Source organism: Python bivittatus, unplaced genomic scaffold (genome assembly GCF_059951505.1).
Source record: "Python bivittatus isolate LINGU-HERP-01145 unplaced genomic scaffold, Pbiv_v1 ctg000700_np1212, whole genome shotgun sequence".
Classification (NCBI taxonomy): domain Eukaryota; kingdom Metazoa; phylum Chordata; class Lepidosauria; order Squamata; family Pythonidae; genus Python; species Python bivittatus.
In genome coordinates, this window is record NW_028277098.1 from 33,696,545 (window position 1) to 33,719,766 (window position 23,222).

A 23,222-nucleotide genomic window follows, 5' to 3' on the forward strand; every position below is an offset into this window, starting at 1 on the left:
TAAGTCTCCCAAAATATCCAATTCCAACACAAGCTGTACATTTCTGTGCCCTGTGAGCAGCATCTGGCCTCCTCCTAACTTTGTGGCAAAGTCGAAGCACTATTTAAAACCCCCAATGGAAGCAAAAGTTGCCATTTCTCTGAGGAGGCAAGAGAATATTTGGCTTTACTAACAAAATAAGAAAAACCAAGGGACAGAAATCAAAAGAGTGAACAAATGTTTAATGGTTTGGCAAGACATATGTGGTCATTTTCTTACTATCTGACAGTTCAGCAAATGGCTTAGAAACAAAAAACCTTTCTCTATCTGACTCTGGTGTCTCAGTGGAGCCAGGACTGAGACAGCAACATATGGAACATGGCAGAAGAGTCAACATGGCCCACAGGGCACGACTGCCTTGAACTCTGATCTAAAGCTCATATGTTTGAGTCCTACCTATACTATAAACTCACTAGGTGTTTTTGGGAAATTGTTATATCCAACCTTCAGCTCCCTCATACAGAAATTGGGACATTATCAGCCTGCTTCAGAGGCACTGAGAGGAATAATAAGATGGAAGTCTAATGCTATACTTCAGCTACAGCTACAAAACAGTGTTCACAGATGTTGCTGTGTGCTCTGGAAAGCTACATATAAAAATATAATCCTTCTAAATGTTCTTCTATGCATGTCCACACTGAGTTTAATAAGTAGAGTGTATTATATAAAAAAATACCAGTTACAACTCCCTCCCTTTGCTTAGTAGAGCTACATTTTAATATCAGTTTTTTTTCTTTCCCTGCCTTAACATAAAGGCAAACTTCATGCAACATACAAATCCATACCACATAAGGAAAGCCTAATAATTATTTCTTTCAATCAACGAACATATATGAACTTAAACTTATCATTGTCATTTCTATTTCAAAATCCTGTCTTCCCTGAGCTGCACTTTCTTCCTTTTCTCCTGTTGTTTCCCAGTATGACTTTCAGATTGTCAACTTGGGGGGCAGGGATCTACGCTCTTATACTCTGTATAGTGCTGTGCACACTGATGACACTTTACAAAAAACGCTATAATAAGCACATTTTGTCTCTTCAAATTTAGTCCCTTTGTGGGGATCCAAAGGCCTATAACATTTATTGGGAAAGTTGTGGAAAAAAGCTTCAAAATTCCTCTTTTCTTTCTCCCCTTGCTCTTCATGATCAGAAGAAAAAAAAAATCTCTACCAAAGCCATTTTTCTTTCATTATTATTTGTTTAAATACCACCTGGGTTGTATTATTTCAATTTATGGGTAGTGTGTACTTTGTTCCACAAAATTGGCCTGGGAGGCTATGAAGCATTTTCTGCTCTCCCTCTGGCTGAACGTAATAGTGCTTCCTTGGCCCATTGATTCATTATTTTCCTCCTCTGTGAGTTTTGGAATGCAGATCTCACAGGTTTCTTCCCCTGCTACTCCAGAAACTGGATTTGGAGATACTGGTGTTTCTCCACCAGATGGCTGTGTTCCTTTAAGAAGCACTAGAAGCTCTTTGAACTCCTCTCTTCAGATCTCCCTTTCCAATCTTTCTTTCTCTCTGCTCAGTTTCCCTCCATAAAGTATCCCTCCACTTTTCTAAGAGCTTCCCTTTGCCCTTCCTCCGCTCTTTTAGCCATCGTTTGTCTCTCCTTATCTTGTTGCCTCAGCATCTCCCTCATAATACTTTTCAGGGCTTCAGATGGGTCTGGTTTACTTTCAGGGTTGGCTTCTCCCTCCACAGATTCTGGTTTACTCTCTTCCTCCATTTCAAGATGTCTCATGTAAGCTCTACGAGTGGATATGAGTCACATGCCAGTATATTCCTACTTGCCTCTAAAGCTCTAACCCTTTGTCTCCCAATCTCTTTTCCCTCAGGAGCAGGAACACCCTTTCTCTTCTTCATGCAAGCCTTTTATCTTCTATGTCTGGATACTGTAGCATATCCCATTTCTGACACCATTTGTTAGGGTTCTTCTCAATATGATACAGAACACAGACGCACAGACTGTATTTGTTTTTCCCACAAAAAACTGTTGTATTGTACCAAATTAAATTCCTCTCTTATTCTATTTTCTTATTACTCCAAGTTTACTACTATTCTATTTCTATTCTTATTTAATCTATAAATTTCTATCTCCGTGTTCTATTTCTGTATTCCTATGTTAGCACTATGCTTTCTTATCTTAATTATTTCTTCTTTAAGTCTTTTCTTTTCCCTCAGGTCTTCAGCTCTTGTAGCCAATCTCAGTCCACTTGCACGTGAAAACCGTTTTCACTCCTTTATAGACTTGCGAATGGGCTTTTGTCTCCCCGCCCCCCCCGCCACACCACTTCCTGAGCTGGTTTGTAGAGCTCTGCACCTGGGCTGCTGCACACAGTGGGCTTGGTTTGGTTTTCAGGCTTGGTTTGAACTCTTTGTCTGACAGTTCAACCTATTTTCTGCTCTTCAAATTTTACAAGGCTGTTTTGATACGAACATCTGGAGCCAAACAGAACGTAAGAATAGTCTATCTACCTTGGGATACATCATCATCCCATGCTTATAAAAACACTGAAAGGCTTGAACATTCATAAAACCTCTAACAAGCAGCACACTAATAATGTCTTTTGCTGTCTCTTTCTGCTTATGGCCAATTGCAGTAGCCATATATTGTCTGACATTGCCAACCTAAACACTTCGGTATGATTCCATGAAGCTATTCTGTGAATTTTAAAGTGTGGAAACTGGCCCCTTAATCAAATGGAGCTGAAGTAAACATACAGTATTAAAAGGCTTTGGATGAACATCTAGTATGTTTTGAGGATCTAAGCCAAAAATAAAGAAAAGGATAATTAGAAGCTAATGGAGAGGTTCTTGGCTGACATCTCATCAAGTGCCCAACAGCAGTCAAAAGAGTATACTCCTCTATTTAAAACACTGATCTGAGAGACTGATTTATTAGTGACATGTGCAGATTAAAAAAAGCAAGATGGCTCTTTCTTGTTAAATGGGTGAAATTTTGGTTTGCAAGGCAGAACTTACCGATCTTTCCCAGTTTCCTTTTTAAAGATTTCATCACAGTAGCTCATGCGTTTTTCTGTGGTCACATAGATTCTGGCCCCAGGGTAACTGTCCACAGTCTTCTTCAGCATATTGTATACAATGCCATTTCCATCTTTTCTCATATTTCGGAAAGGTCCCCAGATGACATAAATTGTACTGTTTGTTTCCTTGAAAAAGTAGTCTGCATTCTTAAGCAAAAGAGGGACACTAGTATGGGAGACAACTCTTATTGTTGTCCTTTTCCCAACATCATCTTCATAGCCCTTGGTGGGAGCATTGTTCATTCTCCATATACAGGAAGCCTGGTCAATTTCAAATCCTACTTTCTGTTCTGTCATCTGACCTGAGTTTGAAATAATGGCACAGAGGTCACACTCCAGTTGCAGAGGCTACGGAAAGGAAGGAAAATAAAATAATCGTCAATCAATTTTGCATGAGACATGAAAGCAATTTGAAACTAGGGGATTTAAAGATCTGGAATCAGGTTATATGCATAATATGCATTAATAAGTACCTACCAAAGATCTCTGATCTGTCAATAACAGCTGTTAGAGGAGTGAATATCAGGGACCAAACTTTTTATAGGATAGCCACACCTCTCCAGAAAATGTGTTTTCCTGCACTTCTTGTTGACTTTTAGATCAGATCTAAAATCTTTTTTATTCTAGTTGGCTTATAGATGATTATAGTGCAAAAGCCAGCCATGGGTATAGTTTAGAGGGCACAAAGTAAACTGTGAGACAAAATTATCTTTTTCAGCATCTTTTTATTCTCAGTCTGAATCTGCTGCTTAAGGTAACTATCTCATTTGTCTAACTGCAGCCCTAATTGTAATGCAAAAATGATGGCTGAAGAAAACTGCGGTGTGTACAGAAGTAGATTTTGAAAGAGCAAAACAGGAAGAAGCAGCAACAGCATAGTAGAGATAATAGTCTGCCAAAGGGAATTTTGATGAAAGAAATTGAGACATGAAAGAGGCAGAATTATAGGGGGTCAGCAACTAAAAAGGAAAAGCCAATAGAACGAGTTGTGGAATTATTAAGATAGGACAAGAAAGATGCTTTCTAGATTTCTTTCTGAAACATGTGCATTGTGTATTTGAAAAGGAAAAGTGAAGGTGAACAGGTTGGAAGTTCAATGCATGTAAGAAAGGTATACTGAGATGACAGGCAGTGTGGCTGTGCATACCAATATATCTCCAATTCAACTGTCAGTTCAGTTTGGATCACTGAATATATTTGGATTTCTGAACTATATTGGATTTCCAAATCAGGTAATTTAATGAGCCAAACTGATTTGGAAAGTAAATTCAATTTAGAAAAATGCCTTTCTCCAAATACATACCTGGCCATAGAATCATTGGATCAATTTGGAGGCAAGCGATTTGATGATCTGATCCAAAAAGTAAATTTGATTCAGAGAGTCAGTCAAATAATTTTTCACCTGAATCTCCAAATCAATTATTTGCACATTAATTTAATCCTGTGGAGGATTAAGCCAAATAAATAGTCCAGGTCCATTATAATACAATTATTCAAAAACTAACCTTATTCCATGCTGTATTCAGATAATATGCACTAGTACAACTGATGTCTAGTTGAAAGAGTACAGTAAAGAAAAGAAAATAAGTGCAATGTTGAAGGAAGAGAAAATGAGTCAACTCATTTGTAGGCATAGCTATTTAATAGTAGGATGGAAATGCCATCAGCAAAATTTCTATCTCTTACTATGTCATTTCTGTCTCTTACTGAACACTGCATATAATGTGTGCTCCATTCTCTGTGATTTTAAGTCAGTCAGGTAATTATTGCTTGTTTCAGAATCTCTCTTTCCATTCCAAAATGAACTGCAAAGAAGAGCAAATACAGAAGTTGTTCTGTAGTAGTGTTGCTTTGACACAGAAAACTTGAGTGGTATTAATTAACAATTTTTTCTAATACATTTTGGACAAATAAAATATTACTAGAGGCTTAAAGGAACTGAGTATGGATATTCTTGATAAAAAACGGGAAATATTGAAAGTTCAAATAATCAAGATAGATCCTGTCAATCTTCTATGGTCTGTGTTATTTCTCATATTTTATTACCAGGTATTATGCAACCGGAGTGTATTAGTATGTGTAGTACTAATACCTACTGTATATTAATGTGTATTAATGTGAATTTAAGTTTGTGGGATGTGGGCAATTGCTTTACCAGTCTCTAGATTACAGATCCTACTTGTATCAAATAGTGTGAGCAAGCCTGGGGTGAAACTGAGTTTCAGTTATGATTGGTCAAAATATGCCCAAATTGTTTTTACCTTTAGCAAGGAATGGTGCATGTGGCACAAGTGCAACTAAATCTGGTAACCTACTGTCTGTCTTACTAAAGAGCATTATATAAAACTCTAAATTGACCAAAGCAGGAATAGATAGCAGACGTCAATATCTATGGCCTCATCTGGTGACAACCATGGCATATGGAAGTTGTACTTGGCCTGTGTCATCCTCATTAGGTAGACCAGACCAGGAAATCAACTACATAGAAGCTAAAACTCTTTTACTGAGATTGGCTATAATAATAATCTGCAAGTCTGATTGTGCTATTCCTTCTTTCCTTCCTTCTAATACTCCAGTGATTTGGAAGGAGTCTGTCTGAGCCATTTTTGAATGTTAACTCATTGTTCTTTACTTAAAAAATGTTTTAGCCCCTTTTGCTTACATAATGGTTCTTGCAGATCTCAGTCAAGGTCATCTTCCTTACTCTCTACAGCATGTAAGAATAAATGGTAAAGATCATAAATTAACAAATGGAATGAATGAAAGAAAAATAGATATGCTGGGTACTGTGAAACTAAGAGAAAGTGGAAGGATGTAATAGATCTGAATAAAAGTGGCCTTCTGAAATGGAGTTGAGGAATACATGCAAAAAAGGGAAGGCATAGGTTTAATTATGAATGAAAGGGTTAAAATATGTGACAGTAAGTAAAAATAGGTTGTTGTGGATATGTATGAAAGCAGAAATCCATAAACAGAAGATAGTCACATGTTCTACTCCAGTGAATGGTGATAATGGAAGAACCAGATATGAGTTTTAATAAATATTCCACAATTTTCTGAATGAATGTGGTTCAGGGGAAAACTTTCAGGGGAATGTGGTTCATTTTGCTAGGCAACATGAATAAATGGTTGGAAATGAGACCTGAGAGTGTAGAACCATTTGTAAATTCCAAAATGAATGAGAGTGGTGACTTCCTGTCAAATATCAGCTTAGTAAGTATTTGCTTATTCTTGTTTGGAATATGTTATGTGGTTTAAACATAAGTCTAGTCGTACATATTCATGGAAAAGGAACAAATATAAATTTAAAAGCATAGCTCAGTTGACCAATGAAAGGCTGAAAAAGTATAGGATACAAGGGTGATCAGAGATTTTTAAATGTGGCTCAGACTATTTTGTAGTAGTGTCAGGAAGGAATCTTGGGAAAAAGAGAGATAGAAGGAAACAAAAGAAGTAAAAGAAATGAGAGGGAAAGTAAAATGATTGCTGGAAGATAATGTATAACTAGTGCATGAAAAAGTAGTAGAAAAAAGATTAATTTCCCAATTGAATGAACTGAAAGTGGATATAATGAAACAACATGTGGAAGATGCTCGGGACAGAAGAAATTATATCTATATACCTCTATCTCTATCTGTATCTATCAGAATGCCACAGAAATGTGTAAGAAATATGAAAAAGAACGTTTGGTGGAATTTGAAAGAAGCTATAGATGGAGAAAACTGCATATAAGAGAATGATTGCTACAACAGATGAGGATGTCAGAGAGATATTGTATGATTGTATAAAGAGGAAAAAGATTGTTGCAATAGTCAGAGAGCAGTGAGTAGTTAATATTAAAATAGGCAGAGAAAATACCAAGCAATTTTCATGGAAATAAAAAAATTGTTTTGGAGGTATCTGAAAATTGCTAAACTAGATGCCTCCAGCATAGTGAATGGACTTAAAAATAAAAGTGATGAAGTGATTTGGGATGAAACTGAAGTGAGAGAATGCTGGAAGGAATTTTTTAGACTTTGTACAGGAATGATACTGATATGTCAATGAGTGGAATTGAAATGAATGCAATAAATGTTAGAGTCCAAGAAACCACTGATGAAAAGGAATTGACAAATGCTGGGAGTATATTGAAAAATGGTAGCGCTGCAAGTATTGACAGGGTATAACTGGAGAACTGTTAAAATATGGATGTAATTTGCTTACACAGTGTAGGAAATAGAACAAGGAAATGTGATGGATCTATAATCATTTAAGATATATATGGATAAATATATGAGGAATGTTTGTTGGGATGATTTGAATATGCATTTACTTTTGTGTGCAAACAATGCTGTGATGTTGGCAGAGAATGACTTGCAACAAATTTCAGATAGTTTGCATGATGCAATGAGCAATATAAATCTAGAAAATAATGTATCAAAGATCAAAGTCGTCGTGTTTGACAGCAAAAATGGACTGAACATTTGCGGATCGCACAATCATATAATGCAGATCAGGCAGATAAAGTAAATAAATTTGTATTCCTGGTAAAATGTTTAGTAAAAACTGAAAAATGAATGAAGGAATTTTATGACTTGCAAATGCCGGTAGAAAGTTAGTAGTATGTGATCTGCTGTAAGGAATGAATGTTTGTTGAAAGGAAAAACTGGCTGTGTATAAGAGGGTGGTTCTCATCCTTTTGTTATCCAGAAGTAAGAGTTGGATCTGTCAGAAAAAACACAACCTAAACTGAATGCAGTTAGAATGGGTACTTAAGAAGTGTACATCATAAAACAAGAAGAGATAGAGCAAGAATGAATGCGTGATGAATAAAAGTAGATTCAGTATAAAGCTGAGGGACCAGTATGAGAGCTGCACATGGGTGTGGTTTGGTCATATGGCAAGATCAAACTGCAAAACAAATCTACGAAGAAACAATGACTGGGTCAAGAGAAGGAGAAGAAAATTGTGGTTGAAAGGAATCAATGAGATCCTCAAAAAGAGAGGTTAGAAATTCTGAAAACAAAAACCATGGAGTATGCATGTAGTAAAAACAAGGGTGGTTTGCAAGAATAGAAAGGTATGCAGAGGTATGGTATCAAGCCCCTAAACTGCAATGCAAACCAGAAAAGGAAGATTCAAATGTTGTTAATCAGGTTAAATGCCAGGAAAAGATACAGAATTTTAAAAATTAAATAAACATAATTCCCATTTACTAGTGCATTCATTACTAGTGAATTTAGTAATGAATTCATTAATTGTGAATTGCTTGAACTTGTAGATGACTTAACTGAAGGTCTAACGGTTTTTATCAGATAAGACTGAAACATACATTTGCTCTTCATTTGTCATGTTTTAAAATACTTCCTTCCCCCCTCCCATCTTCTGGGAGTTTGTAACATATGCTAGTATAAACTATATTTATGTACGTATATATTTTTTTCCTTTTATCTTGCCTTTGTGTGTGTGTATGTGTGTGTTTGGCACGCTATCTTCTCAATCCTTTCGGTGCTTTACATAACATTGCTTACCCCAAAATGGAATAATCAGGATAAAATATTTTTTAAAGTTTTTAGTAGTGAGATTGTTATTAAGATAACATTTTTAATTGCATCACTGATAATTTTATTTATTTATTGTATTTATTTATCATATTTATATAGCTGCCAATCTCACACAAGGTGACTCTGGGTGGTGTACAACAATTCAAAAAAGAAGTACATAAAAACAATTACACAAAAAAAAACCCTGTAAAAATACAGAAAATAGGAGGGGAATTTTCCCTGTAGTATCCAAATTGTTCAACAAATTCTAATGGAAAAGAGGTGGTAAGAAAATCACTGTCAAGTGTTAAATGCATCAGTGAAAAAACCCAATTTCTTTCACAGAAAAGTAAACCATTGTTTTATTTCTGTGCAGAACTCATAAAGCATAGGCTGGAGTCTCATTCGTGTGCAAAATACGATCAGCCTACTGCGACCACTGTGACGAATGTCCCCATATGGTAAGCCATTATGCACTAGCTTGCTTGATCTGATCTTTAAAAATAAGCTTAGGTGGCTGACACGCAGACTCTCATCAAGGCCCTCTGTTCTGGCAAAACTTACGTTACTGCTCCTGTCTTTCCCGATACCAAACCAAACAGCTAAATTTGTGAGAGTTAAATCCTCCCCTGATTCTCTAGGGAAAAACTGCTGACTGATCAAGATTTATCACTTACTTAAAGTGCTTTTGAATGTCTCCTTTCTAATCATTTTATTTGCCTATAGAACTGTGTAGCTTAGCATAACTATTTAGGAGGCTGTAGCTCTGATCAATTCAGCATATTATCAAAGAAACCCATCTCATATAAACCTCACTTGTGACATATGCATAGGACTATATTTTAATCAGCAAGGAACAATGAAATGTTTGACCTTTCCATTTTCTAAGAAAGACTTTGGTCAATAGAAAGCATAATTAAATGGTGAATTAGGGCTTCAAAAACAATGTGGTTACCCTAGCAAAGAAACAGCTATGTAATAAAAGGTCACTTATCAAGCAGTCCCAATGATTAAATCTTTGCATTTGCACTGAAGTAGCTCCAGAATCAAAGGTTACCGCCATTAAATAATGAACGCAACCAAGCTGGAAAAGGTCAGGCTAACCGGTCCTTCCTAATAGTTACTATGTATTTACTCATGTGTAGCCAAAGAATTATTTTCAGTATGATTCCCAGTACATTACAGGAAAAATTATTTTGATTTCAAAGATTAACAGGGAGACGCCCTACTCTGATTTCCTGGGTAGCAGATTCTCCTTCCAACAATTTGTTCTGTATATAAAAAATAATCTTATGAAGAAATTATAATGCATACTCAGGAAATCCAAAATTCATCACTTCACCTGCTATCTTACTTTTCATTTGTAATTCAAAAACAATGAAGTAATCCCTTGTTTGGAAGGAACAACTTTTAACAAATCATACCACATATTAATTGAGTCCTCTAAGTTGAGCTTCTCGTAATTATCCAATTTGTCAGAATTCTAATAAAGCAGGTACCAAACCTCTAGAGATACATATTTTATATTAGTGCTATTTATTCTTCAGCCCTTCCAGAGTACCAACAGAATTTTTCTTTCTGGAGAATACAAGATGTTTAATGATACCAGGTGGGAATAGCATTTGCCTTGATTTTTCCTGATGTTCTTTTGAGGTCTTTCAGTTGAAAGGTACAAAAGAGTCATTAAGTGTCATTACTTTCATTGTTTTCCTGTGCTTTATAAGGAAACAAAATATGTATATTAATTTTTTTGTGTTTCACGAATAATTAACCAAGCTGCTTTAATCCAGAAATTGTGGCTTTCTACAGCTAAGCCTTTGCAGAGAAAACCAGATGGGCCAATTTAATGCAGCTCTCAGAAGTACTATATAAAAATGCCAGTGTATAACCACCATGGCACACATACTTACACACAGAAAAACTCAATCTGGTTATTTTTATGTGAGTTTTGGTCCCCTGATTCCCCTACACTTTCAACTTAGAGCAAGCAGGTTCGCTTAGTGCCTCATGCTGCAGGAAGAATCCCCGTCTTCATAAAATTTGATATTAAGTTCATCGACATTTTAAGATTTGGAAGTTATTTAACAATAAGCAAACTGTCAGCATGGGTTTCAGTTTTCAAAACAAGTTCAAGATCACAGTCCTTTGCAAGGCACTGATCACAAAGCAAATTATCAGAAAGTACAATAGCACTCCTAGTATATCAATAGTACTCCTAGTATATCAAGAAAACAATGCACAGTTGATGTCTGGCTAATAAGACTACTGAAAATAGCAAATCAAATCATACATATAAAATAAGAAAATGGATTTTTCCCAAATAAAAAAATACCCCATGGGAAATGTGTATTCCGCCGAAAATTACTCCTCAGTTCTCATGTTCTATTCTAACAGCATATTAGTGGATCATATAAAATAGGTTAGAATAGTGCCAAGTTATATATGATATTTTACATATATCTTTGTGTTTAATGTTCATATTTTAATCAGCAAATAGCAGCTGCAGAGAAGAGAAATAATAGTAAGGATCACAGCAGACACAGAAAGCAAGTTTAAACCTTTCCTACACTCTGCAGTCCTAATAAAAATCAGTTCTGTAGAGCTATTTGCACTAAGAGGAAATTCATCACTCTTATTTCCTCCCAATATAAACCAAAGTTCTGGATGAATGATTTTCATCTGGATCACACAAACGTTCCCTCTCCATCTAATACAATCCCAGCAGTTATTGTGGAGTTCATAAGGTGATGTCATAGTGCCATGGTGGGAAGTGTGATGTTGCTTTTGTATCATGTGGGATTGTTGTTGATTTCTATGTTTTTATTTTTTTTATTCTTTTCTGAGCTGCCCAGATTATTGTATATAGGATGGGCGGCCATTAAGTCTTATAAATACATAAATAAATAAGTAAACATTTGCATTTTTTGCCACATTTACATTTATTCAAAAGAAGTATACATCCACTGATATATCCACTCAGACTTTGACGTTTGCTGTGCAGTCAGGACAGAATATGGAAGACTAGTCATGCTAGATGAGTCTACGCATCTGAACTACTCCACATTTTTATCCTCATTTCCTCAGTAAATTAGGAAATGATATGACAGTTGTATTGTTTCAGTCCCCTGGATAGTACTGTGTGGCCCTCCCCCACATTACTGACTTTACCAATACTGACTTTTCCCCAAAGTGCACCAAAATAGCACCACTTCCTAATTTGGATAGTAATTTTTTTTGTAGACTTTCCTTCTGTGGCTGTCAGGATGAACATGCAATTGAGAGTCAATCTGTTCCTTTCTTAACTGTTAGAAAAATCACTTTTCTAAGAATGCTGCTCATTTCATTAGATGACTTGGCTAAACGATGGAAAATAGCAAAGAGACTCTCCAATTCATTTGGAAAGTACACACGCGCGTACACACACACACACAGAGCATTGGGATAATACTGCACAGTATTAGTTCAAGAACTGGGAGTCATTCCAAATGAATGCCGCATGTTGAAGCCAAGAGGCCATTCGTCTTAAAAACCACCATGCTGTTCACCTGCCCCTCATTAGTATTGCACAACTGTTTGCATGGAGCCAACAATAATATGGCATTTGAACGAGAAGCAGTTCCATTAAATTGCACTAAGTAGGCTACACAAAAAGTAATCAGCCTTCAGCATGGGACAGCTGCCATCCAATCTCCCCCTCTACTTTAAGCTTTTTAGTCATTTTCTTTAATTTGTTTGCAAGAATATTGTTCTAAAATACTTAGTGCCACTTTAGATACTGCATGCTGGGTCCAGTTAGCTATTAGTAGTTCAGTTTTGAGGGAGTCTTTGAAGATTGTCTTATTATGAGAGCATTGCCTTACAGTTTTCCATGTGATTATTAGTAAGAGCATTTAGTGTGCTTTAGAAATCAGGCAGGGGGAAAGATTTTTTCTTTCCTGTGCCAGGCATATTACATTGACAAACAGCACAAAACACCAGGAGGTAGAATGTCAGTTGCAGCTGAAGGGTACATGGTGAGAAAGAACATAATGTTAGTACATGGACTGAATTGTGAATGATTCTCAACAGGAGAGACCAAAATAGTTTCTCACTTCTAATATCTCACAGGGTAGCACAATATGTTTCCAACATGTGCCATGTAAACCTTTCTTAGACACTATGTTACACAATGAAGACCCTATGCCAGGCTGAATTCTTGTTGCCTTCAAGGAACAACAGACAGCTAGTAAACAACACAAAGAATAAATATGATGTTATTACATGTAGCAAAACATCAATGATTTAAAACTCCCAATTACTATAATCTATTTTGCGTTTCCCACTTGAACTTTGTGCAGTACAACCCAGCAAGAGCGATATAAACATTTGGGATGTACAACCTACTGCTCTCTCTAATTTGAAACTAAGATTGCCTTGCTAATTGTCACTTATGTCTTAGTGACTGCTGCTTAAAAGGGAGATAGCAGTGTTGACTGATAGAACTGAAATTAAATCTCTCTCCCAAGAGATGAGAATTTTAATTCCTCTAAAAAAAAAGTAGCAGCATAAGGGGAAGTTGGGACTAATCTGCCTATCTGATAAGAGTGAACAGTTAATATCATGTGGATTAATAACATTATAATGTATAAATAATAAGGCGGAAAATAAATTGCTGGATCAGACCAAGCCCTATGTTAGTCCAGCATATTGTTTCTCACAGTGATCACTCAGTTGCCTCTGGGGGGTCCTAAGTAAGAGATCCAGGGTTTGTGATTGTGAAGACGAAAGTCTTGAGATGGAGTGGTTGGACTGGAAGGAAATAATGGATGGGAAGGTGAAGTGTTCAATGAGGTTGGATTATGATAGAGACCACCATGTGTTTGGACAGAAGGAGGAGGGAAGAAGACTATAAGGTGCTCTTGGAGCAAAGAGAAAGATTTGGGATGGTTGGAATGGATTGTCACAAGAGAGGAAATGGAAGCAATGTTGGTAGTGTAGATGAGGGAAGATCAGTCAGTAGGCTGATGTACCCGACATAGGTAGATGATAAAGCTGTAAATGATAAATATTACTGGATCTTGATCAGATGTAGGGATGTAAAACAATTCCATCACAGATTTTTTGCAAAAATAACAAGATCATCCAAAATGTAATCTATCCATCTTGAAGTATTTCTTGGCTTAACAAATTTCACACAAAGTTGCGAATACCAAATATATCCAAAAAGTCTATTAAATCCTTTTTTAAAAATAAAAATTTGCTCAAAAACATATATTTGGGGAAATTGCACCCAAAGAAGTATCTATTTAAAAAGTTGCTTAAAAACACCCATATGTTAGGAAATAGATATAAAATACAAATGTTATGAGAAAAACATGGACAATTGTAGATCCAGGTGGGAGTGTTTCTTATGGTTTATATGCATATAAGCTCTCCCTCTGTTTTAGGGGAGAGCAGATATGATCCTTTTTCATCTTTATACGCATTCAGTTAATGCATTTACTTAACATTTTAAACAGTCGTGAGCAAAATTAAGGCATTAAAGAGTACATTTTTCCTATACTCTTTTAATGCTTGATAAAGTGAAATTTTAATTGTCTGACTGAGAATAAGAGAACTAAAAGCAGTAACTTCAGGTTACATAACACTTAATACAAGAGACAATCTCCCTAGGGGAATAAACCATATGTTATGGCCTGAAGGAAGCAGAGCAAAGAAGAAAGAGGATTGCATGAGTACCTTTGGATTTCTAGAGCTGCAGCTTGTTGAAAATCCTGTGCAAAAAGTAGGTGGCCATTTTGCTTCTTTTATGATTAAAGGATAAGGAACGTAAACTGTAAATTGTACTGGGTGGGTTGTGGCTCTTGCCATCTGGACCAGTTGGAGATGCACACAATGGAAAAGTATGTTTGTATTTCCTGAAGTGTCAACTATTGTAATAAAATATATAGGTCACAATAACGGCTGTCATCGGAATGTAGGTGAAGTTTGATCATAGTATTTATCACATCATTCATGCTTTTCTCTTTGGTCTATCAAAATAATCAGCTATTTCAGTTATTGAGCCTGATAGGTGTTTCAAACACACCACCCATACCCACACGCAGACAGTTGTTCCCAGAGACCTTTCAGAAAAAATAGGCATCTTGTTTTTCAACTTTCTCTCCACTCAGGTGCAAAACTGACATGCACTTCTAAAGAGTTCTACATATGATTGATTGTGTTGCCATATTGAAGCTGAACAGTTACAGCCTTGCTTCAATGACCTCCCAGCTTGCACGTCAGCCCTGTTCTGATAGTTGGTGTGCCACAAGTAGGTAAACATACAAATACTGCATGAACACACATATACACACAATGCTTCCAGGCTGAAAAGCATTCTCCATAGAGACTGCCCTTAGACCAGGTACACTTCTAAGTGCATGTGAGGCACCATTCATGTCAAGAAAAACCCAGAATCTTAGGCAGTTTGTAATACGGTACCTACTCAGTGAGAAAACTGACACTTGGCAAAGACCTTTGGAAGTATTATTATAATTCAAGCATTTGTAGATAGTTCCAGCAAAACAAGTAGTTTCAGAACATTTCATTAAATAAATACCTGGGAAGGAAAACTTCCAATCCAGATTATCAGTCAATTAGATCCTGAATATTAAAGATATCCCATCCATTAAACATTTTTCTGGAAAACACAATACACAAGTGCAAACACCACCAACGTGATCCCTGCAGGAAACTTAGCAGATTGGCATGTAGATAACAGAAACTATCTACCATGTTCACCAGCTTTTGCTAGGCAAATGTCTTTGGATGACTTGGATTACAACTTTCAAGTTAGCCATCCTGGGTGGTGATCATAATAGTTTATTTCTAGCAATAATTATTCTAGTGTTAGTAATTCCCAAAGTCTTCCAAAAAAGCTGTTTTACTAGCCTTTAGAAGGCCATGAGAGTGGGAGCTGTCCTTGATTTGGGGGTGTAGACTACCTCATGATGTACCTCATGATAGGAAGAAACCTTCAGCAGGTGCCCAGATTTATTTAGGTAGAATCTAGCTAATTTCTTGTTAATTTCTTGGAAATCCAAGCCCCAAGCCATGGGAGGCTTTATAGGTAGCAACCTGTACCTTGAATTGTACTCAGAAACACACTGGTTATCAGTGCAGTTCCCACAGCAGTAATATAATATGGCAGGATCAGGGCAACCCATTATGCACATAGGCGACTGCATTTTGGAGCTGCTAAAGTTTCTGAGTGGTCTTCAAGGGCAGCACCATGTAAAATGAATAAATAACAATCCAATCGTGAGATGCCAAGGGCATTTGTGACTGTTCTCAGTTCATCCTACTCCAGATAATGCTGCAATTCCATGCACAAGCTGGAGTTGTGCAAATCAATATCAGTAGTTACTGGATATTGCTTGAAATAAAATTAAATTAAAAATCTAAAAAATAAAATGTCACCCTAGTTACAGGTGATTCCACTTACAGAATGTTTCACCAGCCAGCAGAATTATTTTGTAGTTCACTTATTTACTGGAATATTGATTTATGTCATTTAAGGTAGTTCATATTTAAAACAATAACATTCATCTTGTCACAAATATTTACTTAAAACCTTTATTATCTGCTGAAAAAACTTATAGGGAAAATTTCATATTAAGAAAGAAGTCTCTGCTCTGAAGCTTATACTTCGGAAAGACCTGACACCAAAGTAAAAGAAATGGAGAAGGAAAAGGTAAAACTTACATTCCTACTGTTATAAAAATTGCATTCAATAACATTAAACCACAGGTAGACAAAGTAATGCCAATGGACAACACTATACCCATATATACTTTGCTTGTTGCCCATTAGAGATACCTTGCCTAGTCTGAGATTTCCCTTTTAATATTAAAAAAAAAAAAGTGGTGGAGGGAAGCTGGCATGCTTCTGTAGCATCCAGTACAATCTTTATTTTTACGAAGGGGTCTTGGTCCCACCTGACCCTTTAAGTACTGTTAGAAAATTAATATGGAGGATAGCTGCAGTTCAATGCTTTGTTTGGATGTGGGTCACCCTGCCCAGAAAAAAAGGCAAAGGTAAACTGGGGCAGTGGGCATGGGAAGAGGCAATCTCACCCACTTGCTCTTCTGACTAGCCATGTACATGTTTCCCCAGCCATTCTGTGAGAGCACCCTCAAGCTAGTCTCAAAATGCTAAATGTGTCCCTTGCCCCGAATGTTTGCTTACCTCCCCATTAAAGACATCACCACTATACTCCTTAGTGCCTCACCTATGCTACCCTTTGTCAAATGTCTCAATGATTTCACCATAGTAAACCTTGAAAGTAAATACAAAGTCATTTAGGACAAAAATGAGCCAGTGAGGTAAGCACGCTTGTCTGTTCACTCTCTCTGCTTGAACATCACCACTAATCCAAACTATACTCTTTGGGGCTCTACATTTGGGTGGGAGGATTTTGGTTATGCCACAATGCCTCCATCGTGTTTTTAGTAACTGGAAATGTGGAAAAGGGTGACAACCATGACCATGGATTTATTATAAATAATGAAGCAAAAATTATTTCACCCTGAAGTTAGGCAAAATGCCAAAGAGATTCTATGAGATGACTTACAAAGAAAATAAATAACCCAAACTGTAGGCTCTTAAAATGTATTCTCCTTTTGGTTTGTTCTTGTCATTTTTTTTAAAGTTACAGCTGTTCTTATCTTTGTTGCTGTTTAAAAAGAAACAAATGATAAAACTCACACAATTTGTCTGTTGATAAGGCTCCTACAGAAATACAGTCCTAAATATAGTTTATGGCATGTGGAGATACAGATGTAACAGAAGGAAAACACATACTTGTTTTTCTTCTGTAATCCTAGAAATTCTTGATGTTCCGTGTACTGTGACAAACCATCTTTCATATGACATCTGCAGTGACTTTTCCAGAAAATACATTGTTATGCTTGGACAAAAGTTCCTACCACACAGTGAAGGCAGCAAGAGGTTGTTTGGCTTTTAAAAGGCATAACTGTTCCTTATTTACAAATGAATTCATGTTACACTCCTTTAGTAATTATCCATGTATCAGGAACTAAATAAGTGTAATATTTAAACAGGCATACTAGAGAACTGCCTGGGATTTTGAATACCAGCCTTACTGTTCTCTTTTGGATTATGCACAAGGGTGCACAGAGAATGAAATCTCTATTAAATAAAAGCATCACCTTATCATTTTTACTAGGTTATTTAAATGGCTACCAGAATTACTTATGGAGAACCATAGCAGACAGAATTCTAGCACAAAGCAGATGGATAAAGGGCAAAATCTGAGGAAATGATGAAGGTTTTTTGGATATTGAAAGGTTCTTTACAAAGCCTTTATCCTGCTCCTAAATGTCATTTTCCCACATGTATTCTGCAAGTCCCCCACCCCTCTAAAAAAAAACTTGGAAAAGAAGACAATTAAAAAAAGTTCTCCAGAGCCCTAAAGGGAGTGAAATGTCCTTCTAACATCTATAAACCTTGAAAAATGTTACCTGTCTTTCCTCAGTATTTTGTCATTTAATTATTTCATAAGTCATGCTCCTAGACAGAACCTTATTTTAAGATCGCAGGCTAATCAGGTACATTCTCTGAATCAGCGAAGGATGCCATATAAAATCATGCAGCGGTGCTGTTTTGTGAATGACAGAGACAGTGTTTGGGCTATCTAGAGCTACCAGATCTGGACTGCAAATGTTTGGATGACCGCTGGAAAGCAGTAAAGTTTAGATTTTAATACTCTAATTGTTAACAGATTTTTAAATAATTATCTGAATTGTTAATTGGCTATTTTATTAAGGCATGTGTCTTAATTAATGTGACTGTTTTAGCGATTATAGGTTATTTGGTTGTTGTTCTTTTGCAATTTTCTTATGTAAAGATTAGCAATTAAAAAAGAAGATGGCAGCAAAAGGCTTAGAATTTTCTGTATTACTTTGTTGCTATCAGTTGTCCAGATTTTTGCAGCTCAGATCTACTAGTCCCAGTTTCATCGTGCTGAAATATAAATAGTGTGGTACACATTGCTAAAGGGCAAGCTACATGATGTGGGAAGTATTTAAGAGCAACAGCAATTTTCTTATTAAATTGCAGTGTGTTAATGAGCAAATCAAATCCAGGATCCCAATGGATATGGAAGGATTTAATCCTTACATACAAACTGCAGTTCTAACATAAACCCTTCCAGAACTGCTATTTTGCTTCTGCTTATTAGTTCTTCTGCAATAATGTGCTGTAATTGTTAGAATATCATTCTTAAACTGGGATGATCTGAGTTCTCACAGAGAAGTTCTAAGGATGAAAGAAATTAAAAAACCCTTCTAATCTGAAACTGCTTGGGGGAAAGATGCAGTGCAAATATAATAAAAATTTGCAGGTTTTTTTATTGGGATTATTGGGAAAAAGAGTTTAACACTTCAATGTGGATATCCAATCCTACTCTTGGCTGTTGCATCATCATCATCATCATCATCATCATCATCATCATCATCATCATCAGGCATATTAAATGAATTCCCACTTTAAAATCTCATATTTGGCAGTAATAATTTCAGTGATTTACAGAAACAAAGAGATGAATTTGGGAAGATAAATACAAAAAGTCAAATGGTTGCTGTCTTGTGTACTTGATTACAAGCAAGGCTGTATGTCACTGCACAGTTGAAGAATGGAGAGCTCTGTTTCTATTAATCATTCACAACTTAGTGATTTCTAGATATGTTAGAGAACTTCCATCATACTCAGCTGGAACATGATGGTAATTATAATCCAACGCATCTGAAGGGCTTCAAATGGGAGATGATCCGTTTATACTAGAGAACAAAAGCCCATCTTCAAAACCATCTATCATACAGGCAAATACCTAAACATTGGAAGGGAGAGAAATATATAGTTCACACAGACCAATAAAACACAAGAGCAAAATTTAAAATACAGAAGAAAAAAACCCCAAACCTGAAACAGTTAATAATGAAAAGAGGATATTACCCAGCTTCTGCAAGCCATAGCTATTGCTAGAAACTTGGCAACCTTTATAGTGTTGTTCAGCTTAGGTCTTGTAGAAGCAAGTTTGTAATTTCTTTCTCAGAAAGGCAACTAAAAATTTTGATAACTGAGGTTATGAGTGCCAGACACTATGGGTGGTAGAATAAGCAGTATAACAATACATGGGTTACTGATTCAACCTCTGTATCTGAGCAAAAATAGTTCACACAAAGCTACAATTATATTATAGATTACTATGGAGATTTGTGAAAAATAATCCTGGATGAAAATATCCTCTTTATTATGAATCAGAACTCCTTTTCTCACTCTCCTTAATGTTTTTACATGCTCTTTACATGCAATATTTAACCAAAAAAGGTGCTACAGCTATCTTTATTTCCTGTTCTTTCTAACCCCACCTCCCAAAGTACAAAGATGAAAAAAAATCTTTAAAAAATAAGGTCCCGTGGTGCTTTTCCACTGTTAGGCTACTTACAAATTCATAGCACAGCATGAAAATTATTAAAATCCCATATGTGAGAACCACACATAGCACGAAGAGATATGAATTGGCATTCCACAGAGATAATGCTATCTAATGACCAAAACAAGTAATATGCTTTCATTCTGATTCAGAGTACATTTAGAAAGAGCAAAGCATCCAGGAGCTGTTCTCAGTTACTTGATCAGTCAACGGCCTGCTTCTCCGCTCTATCACTGCATTAATAAGTTATCTTGCTTATTAATTATCTTGCCAGATGTGGTTATTCCCATGATAAATTTCACTTGCACCTATTTGACATGAAACAGATTGATAGTTGTTGGCTCTATACAGATAGGGTGCCAATGCAGTACGTTGCTCTTTTATTTTGACTCTCTTTTAAAATCAACATGTAATTAGTGGTAGTTATTGTCAATGTATATTAACAAGTTTACAGCAGAGTATGCCATGTATCAGAAAGGTAATCATTGAAAAAGAGAATGGCTTAGCATCACTTTTACCACTGAAATTAAAGAGATTAAATCCCCTGGCTTGCTTTTCTCATTGGAAAATTAACTTCATATATATATGTGTGTGTGTGTGTGTGTGTGTGTGTGCACGCGCGCGCGTGTGTGTGTGAGAGAGGGAGGGAGGGAGGGAGGAGAGGAGAAAAGAGAAGAGGGATCAAACGCTATCTATTAGAATAACAGTCAAGGATACCAGATCTATGCTGCAAAAATCCAAACTACTAGTAGATGGCAGAAAAGTGATTTAGGTACATCTCTTTCCTGCAACCTAGGCTTCATCAAGAGTTTTGCAGCACAGATCTGATAGTTCTAATAATCTTTTGGTCCTCCTTCTTTAACTCAATGCAATTTAACTATGTTGTATTATAGATCTATATCAATAAACATAGTGGTAGAAGTCAAGAATTGCTGAGTGAATGCTGTAGAGAGGCATCCTTCTTGGGATATTTTTCTTTTGACTGGTTTCAGTGATAGCAATGACATGAATCTCTACCAAGGTAAAAGTGTATGACTGAATCTTGTAATCTACTTGGAACATTAAGCTTTCCTTTTATATTACCCTGTACTTCTAGTGCACCAAGGATCCAACTGAAAAGGGTTAAAAGTTTTATAAGCATAACAACATTCAAAAATAAAAGTCAACAAAATGAGGAATAAATAAAAAAAGATGTATCACATGTGTAAAGCATTTCTACAGTCAGTATGAGGATAAAAAAAGCTCTGTTCTCATAAGAACAAAAGTACAGCCCTCCTGGCTCAGTATAGAAGTCCATGTAATCCAACAACATACATTCTAAGGTAGGTAACCAGAAATCCACATGCAGAACATGAATTATGGAGCTACCAGTCTCTTCCTCTGCAGCACAAAAAACTGAGCACCGTACCATATCATCAAAGGCAGCAGCATCTTTCATGGATGATGATGTCAGTTAGTGTGTTGGGGGCCACTCTATCTTCTCTGTCTCAATAGTTCATATCTTAACTTCCATTACACCCTCAGGTTTCTGTTTCCTTCCCTGCTCTAATCAATGAGATGCATAAATACCATACTCTTTTTCCACTGTTGCTTCAGAGAAAATGGTACTGAAAGATCCTGCCTGAGAAACCTGGAAGAGTGTAGAAGGATCAAGGCAAACATGGTATGGATAGAACCCTCGCTCATGAATTAGTGTAATCATCTTTTAAAATAAGCTAAGTTACCATCATTACATTGTTGTGGCAGCAAATTCCAAAGATTGCTAGAAGCAGCAGCATAACTATTAGCATCAAAAGGAAATTAGTCAAATTAATGAATGAATATCTAATAGTAGTTAGTAGTTATGATGGCTATATACATGGGCATTTTCCTCCCATCTAACAATCCACACAATATTTCTATGTAGCTTGTCATGAAAACATGCAAATTCACTATCATTATTTAATGATATTTATATATTTCATGCTTTCTATTTTCTTTTTTACTGAAATATTTGAAAACGGAAGCTATTATAAATAAATGCATACATAAATAAATGTAATAATAAATACAAGGTGATATACTCATTGTCAATTAAACAATATTATGGAATGTGGGTTGGATCTCCCACCCAATCCCCAAATAAATATTTATGAAGAGACTGATTTTTTAAAGAGTTCAATGGGCTTCTGTTTGAACAACTCTATCTAGTTATGGACTCAATCTCCAGCTGATTCTCAAAAGTTGCCAGACTGGCTATAGTTGCCACCATGGTCATGTCATATCTTTTAGTTCTTGACTGTCTAGTGCCTCAAATCCTTTGGTACAAGAGTGGTCATTTTCTTGTACATGTGTGATTTCTATTTGATTTTTTTTACTTCAACCACTGCTTAGAAGTTTTAATCTACATTAAAAATAAAAGGCTTCACCGTCCCACTCTGATGCTCTTTCCACAACTGATATAAACAGGTTATAAGGCATGAGAAACCTGTTTAAAAACTCTCTCAACTTCTGTTTTAATACATAGAAAGTAGTTGCTACATGTCTCACACCATCACATGCAAGAATCAACATGCACACAGGATATGATCAGCATGCTTTGTTCTCCTTACACAGGAAAGATTTTAGAATAAGTTTCTTCAAATATCCCTTTACTCTCTTAATTGAATCATAGTAGGAAATAGTTTCCTAGTATTGGGGAAAAAACGAATTCTTAAAACTACGTTAATGATATGGGGAGTTAGATTAACCTTTCCTAAATTGTATCTTTCAACTAATCTGGACTTCAACATTTATAACCTCCTGATTCCCTTCAATCTGGTTATGGAAGGCAAACAGGTTGAAGAAAAGGTGTCATAGATAATATAACTATTAATGGCTTACTAGCCATGTGTAGAGATAGCAGTACTTCTATGACCACGGAAGAGACAACAGGAATCCTGCTAATTATTGTAATAAATGACATGTTGACCTAGGTGGAATTTGCTTAATCCAACAGAACCAGTCTTAGTTTCAACAAAAATTTCAGATTCTGTTCAGACACTAGCCCAAACAAGGTCCCTGTACTTATCTAAGCAACAGGCATCCAAACAACAGGCATCCATTTTCTGTTTTTGAACAACAGGATTTGAGTGGTTCTATTAATATACCCTTGAACACC

The 23,222-nt window shown here is 36.2% G+C and overlaps 1 protein-coding gene across 1 annotated transcript in view; it reads right to left on the bottom strand.

Moving 5' to 3' along the window:
* Positions 1 to 23,222, bottom strand: part of ST6GALNAC3 (ST6 N-acetylgalactosaminide alpha-2,6-sialyltransferase 3) — a 237,724-nt gene that overhangs the window by 35,261 nt on the left and 179,241 nt on the right. Inside the window, exon 3 of the mRNA XM_088153954.1 lies at positions 3,024 to 3,433. Within this exon, the coding sequence (XP_088010080.1) occupies positions 3,024 to 3,433 (410 nt within the window). The remainder of the gene's footprint in view (positions 1 to 3,023; positions 3,434 to 23,222) is intronic.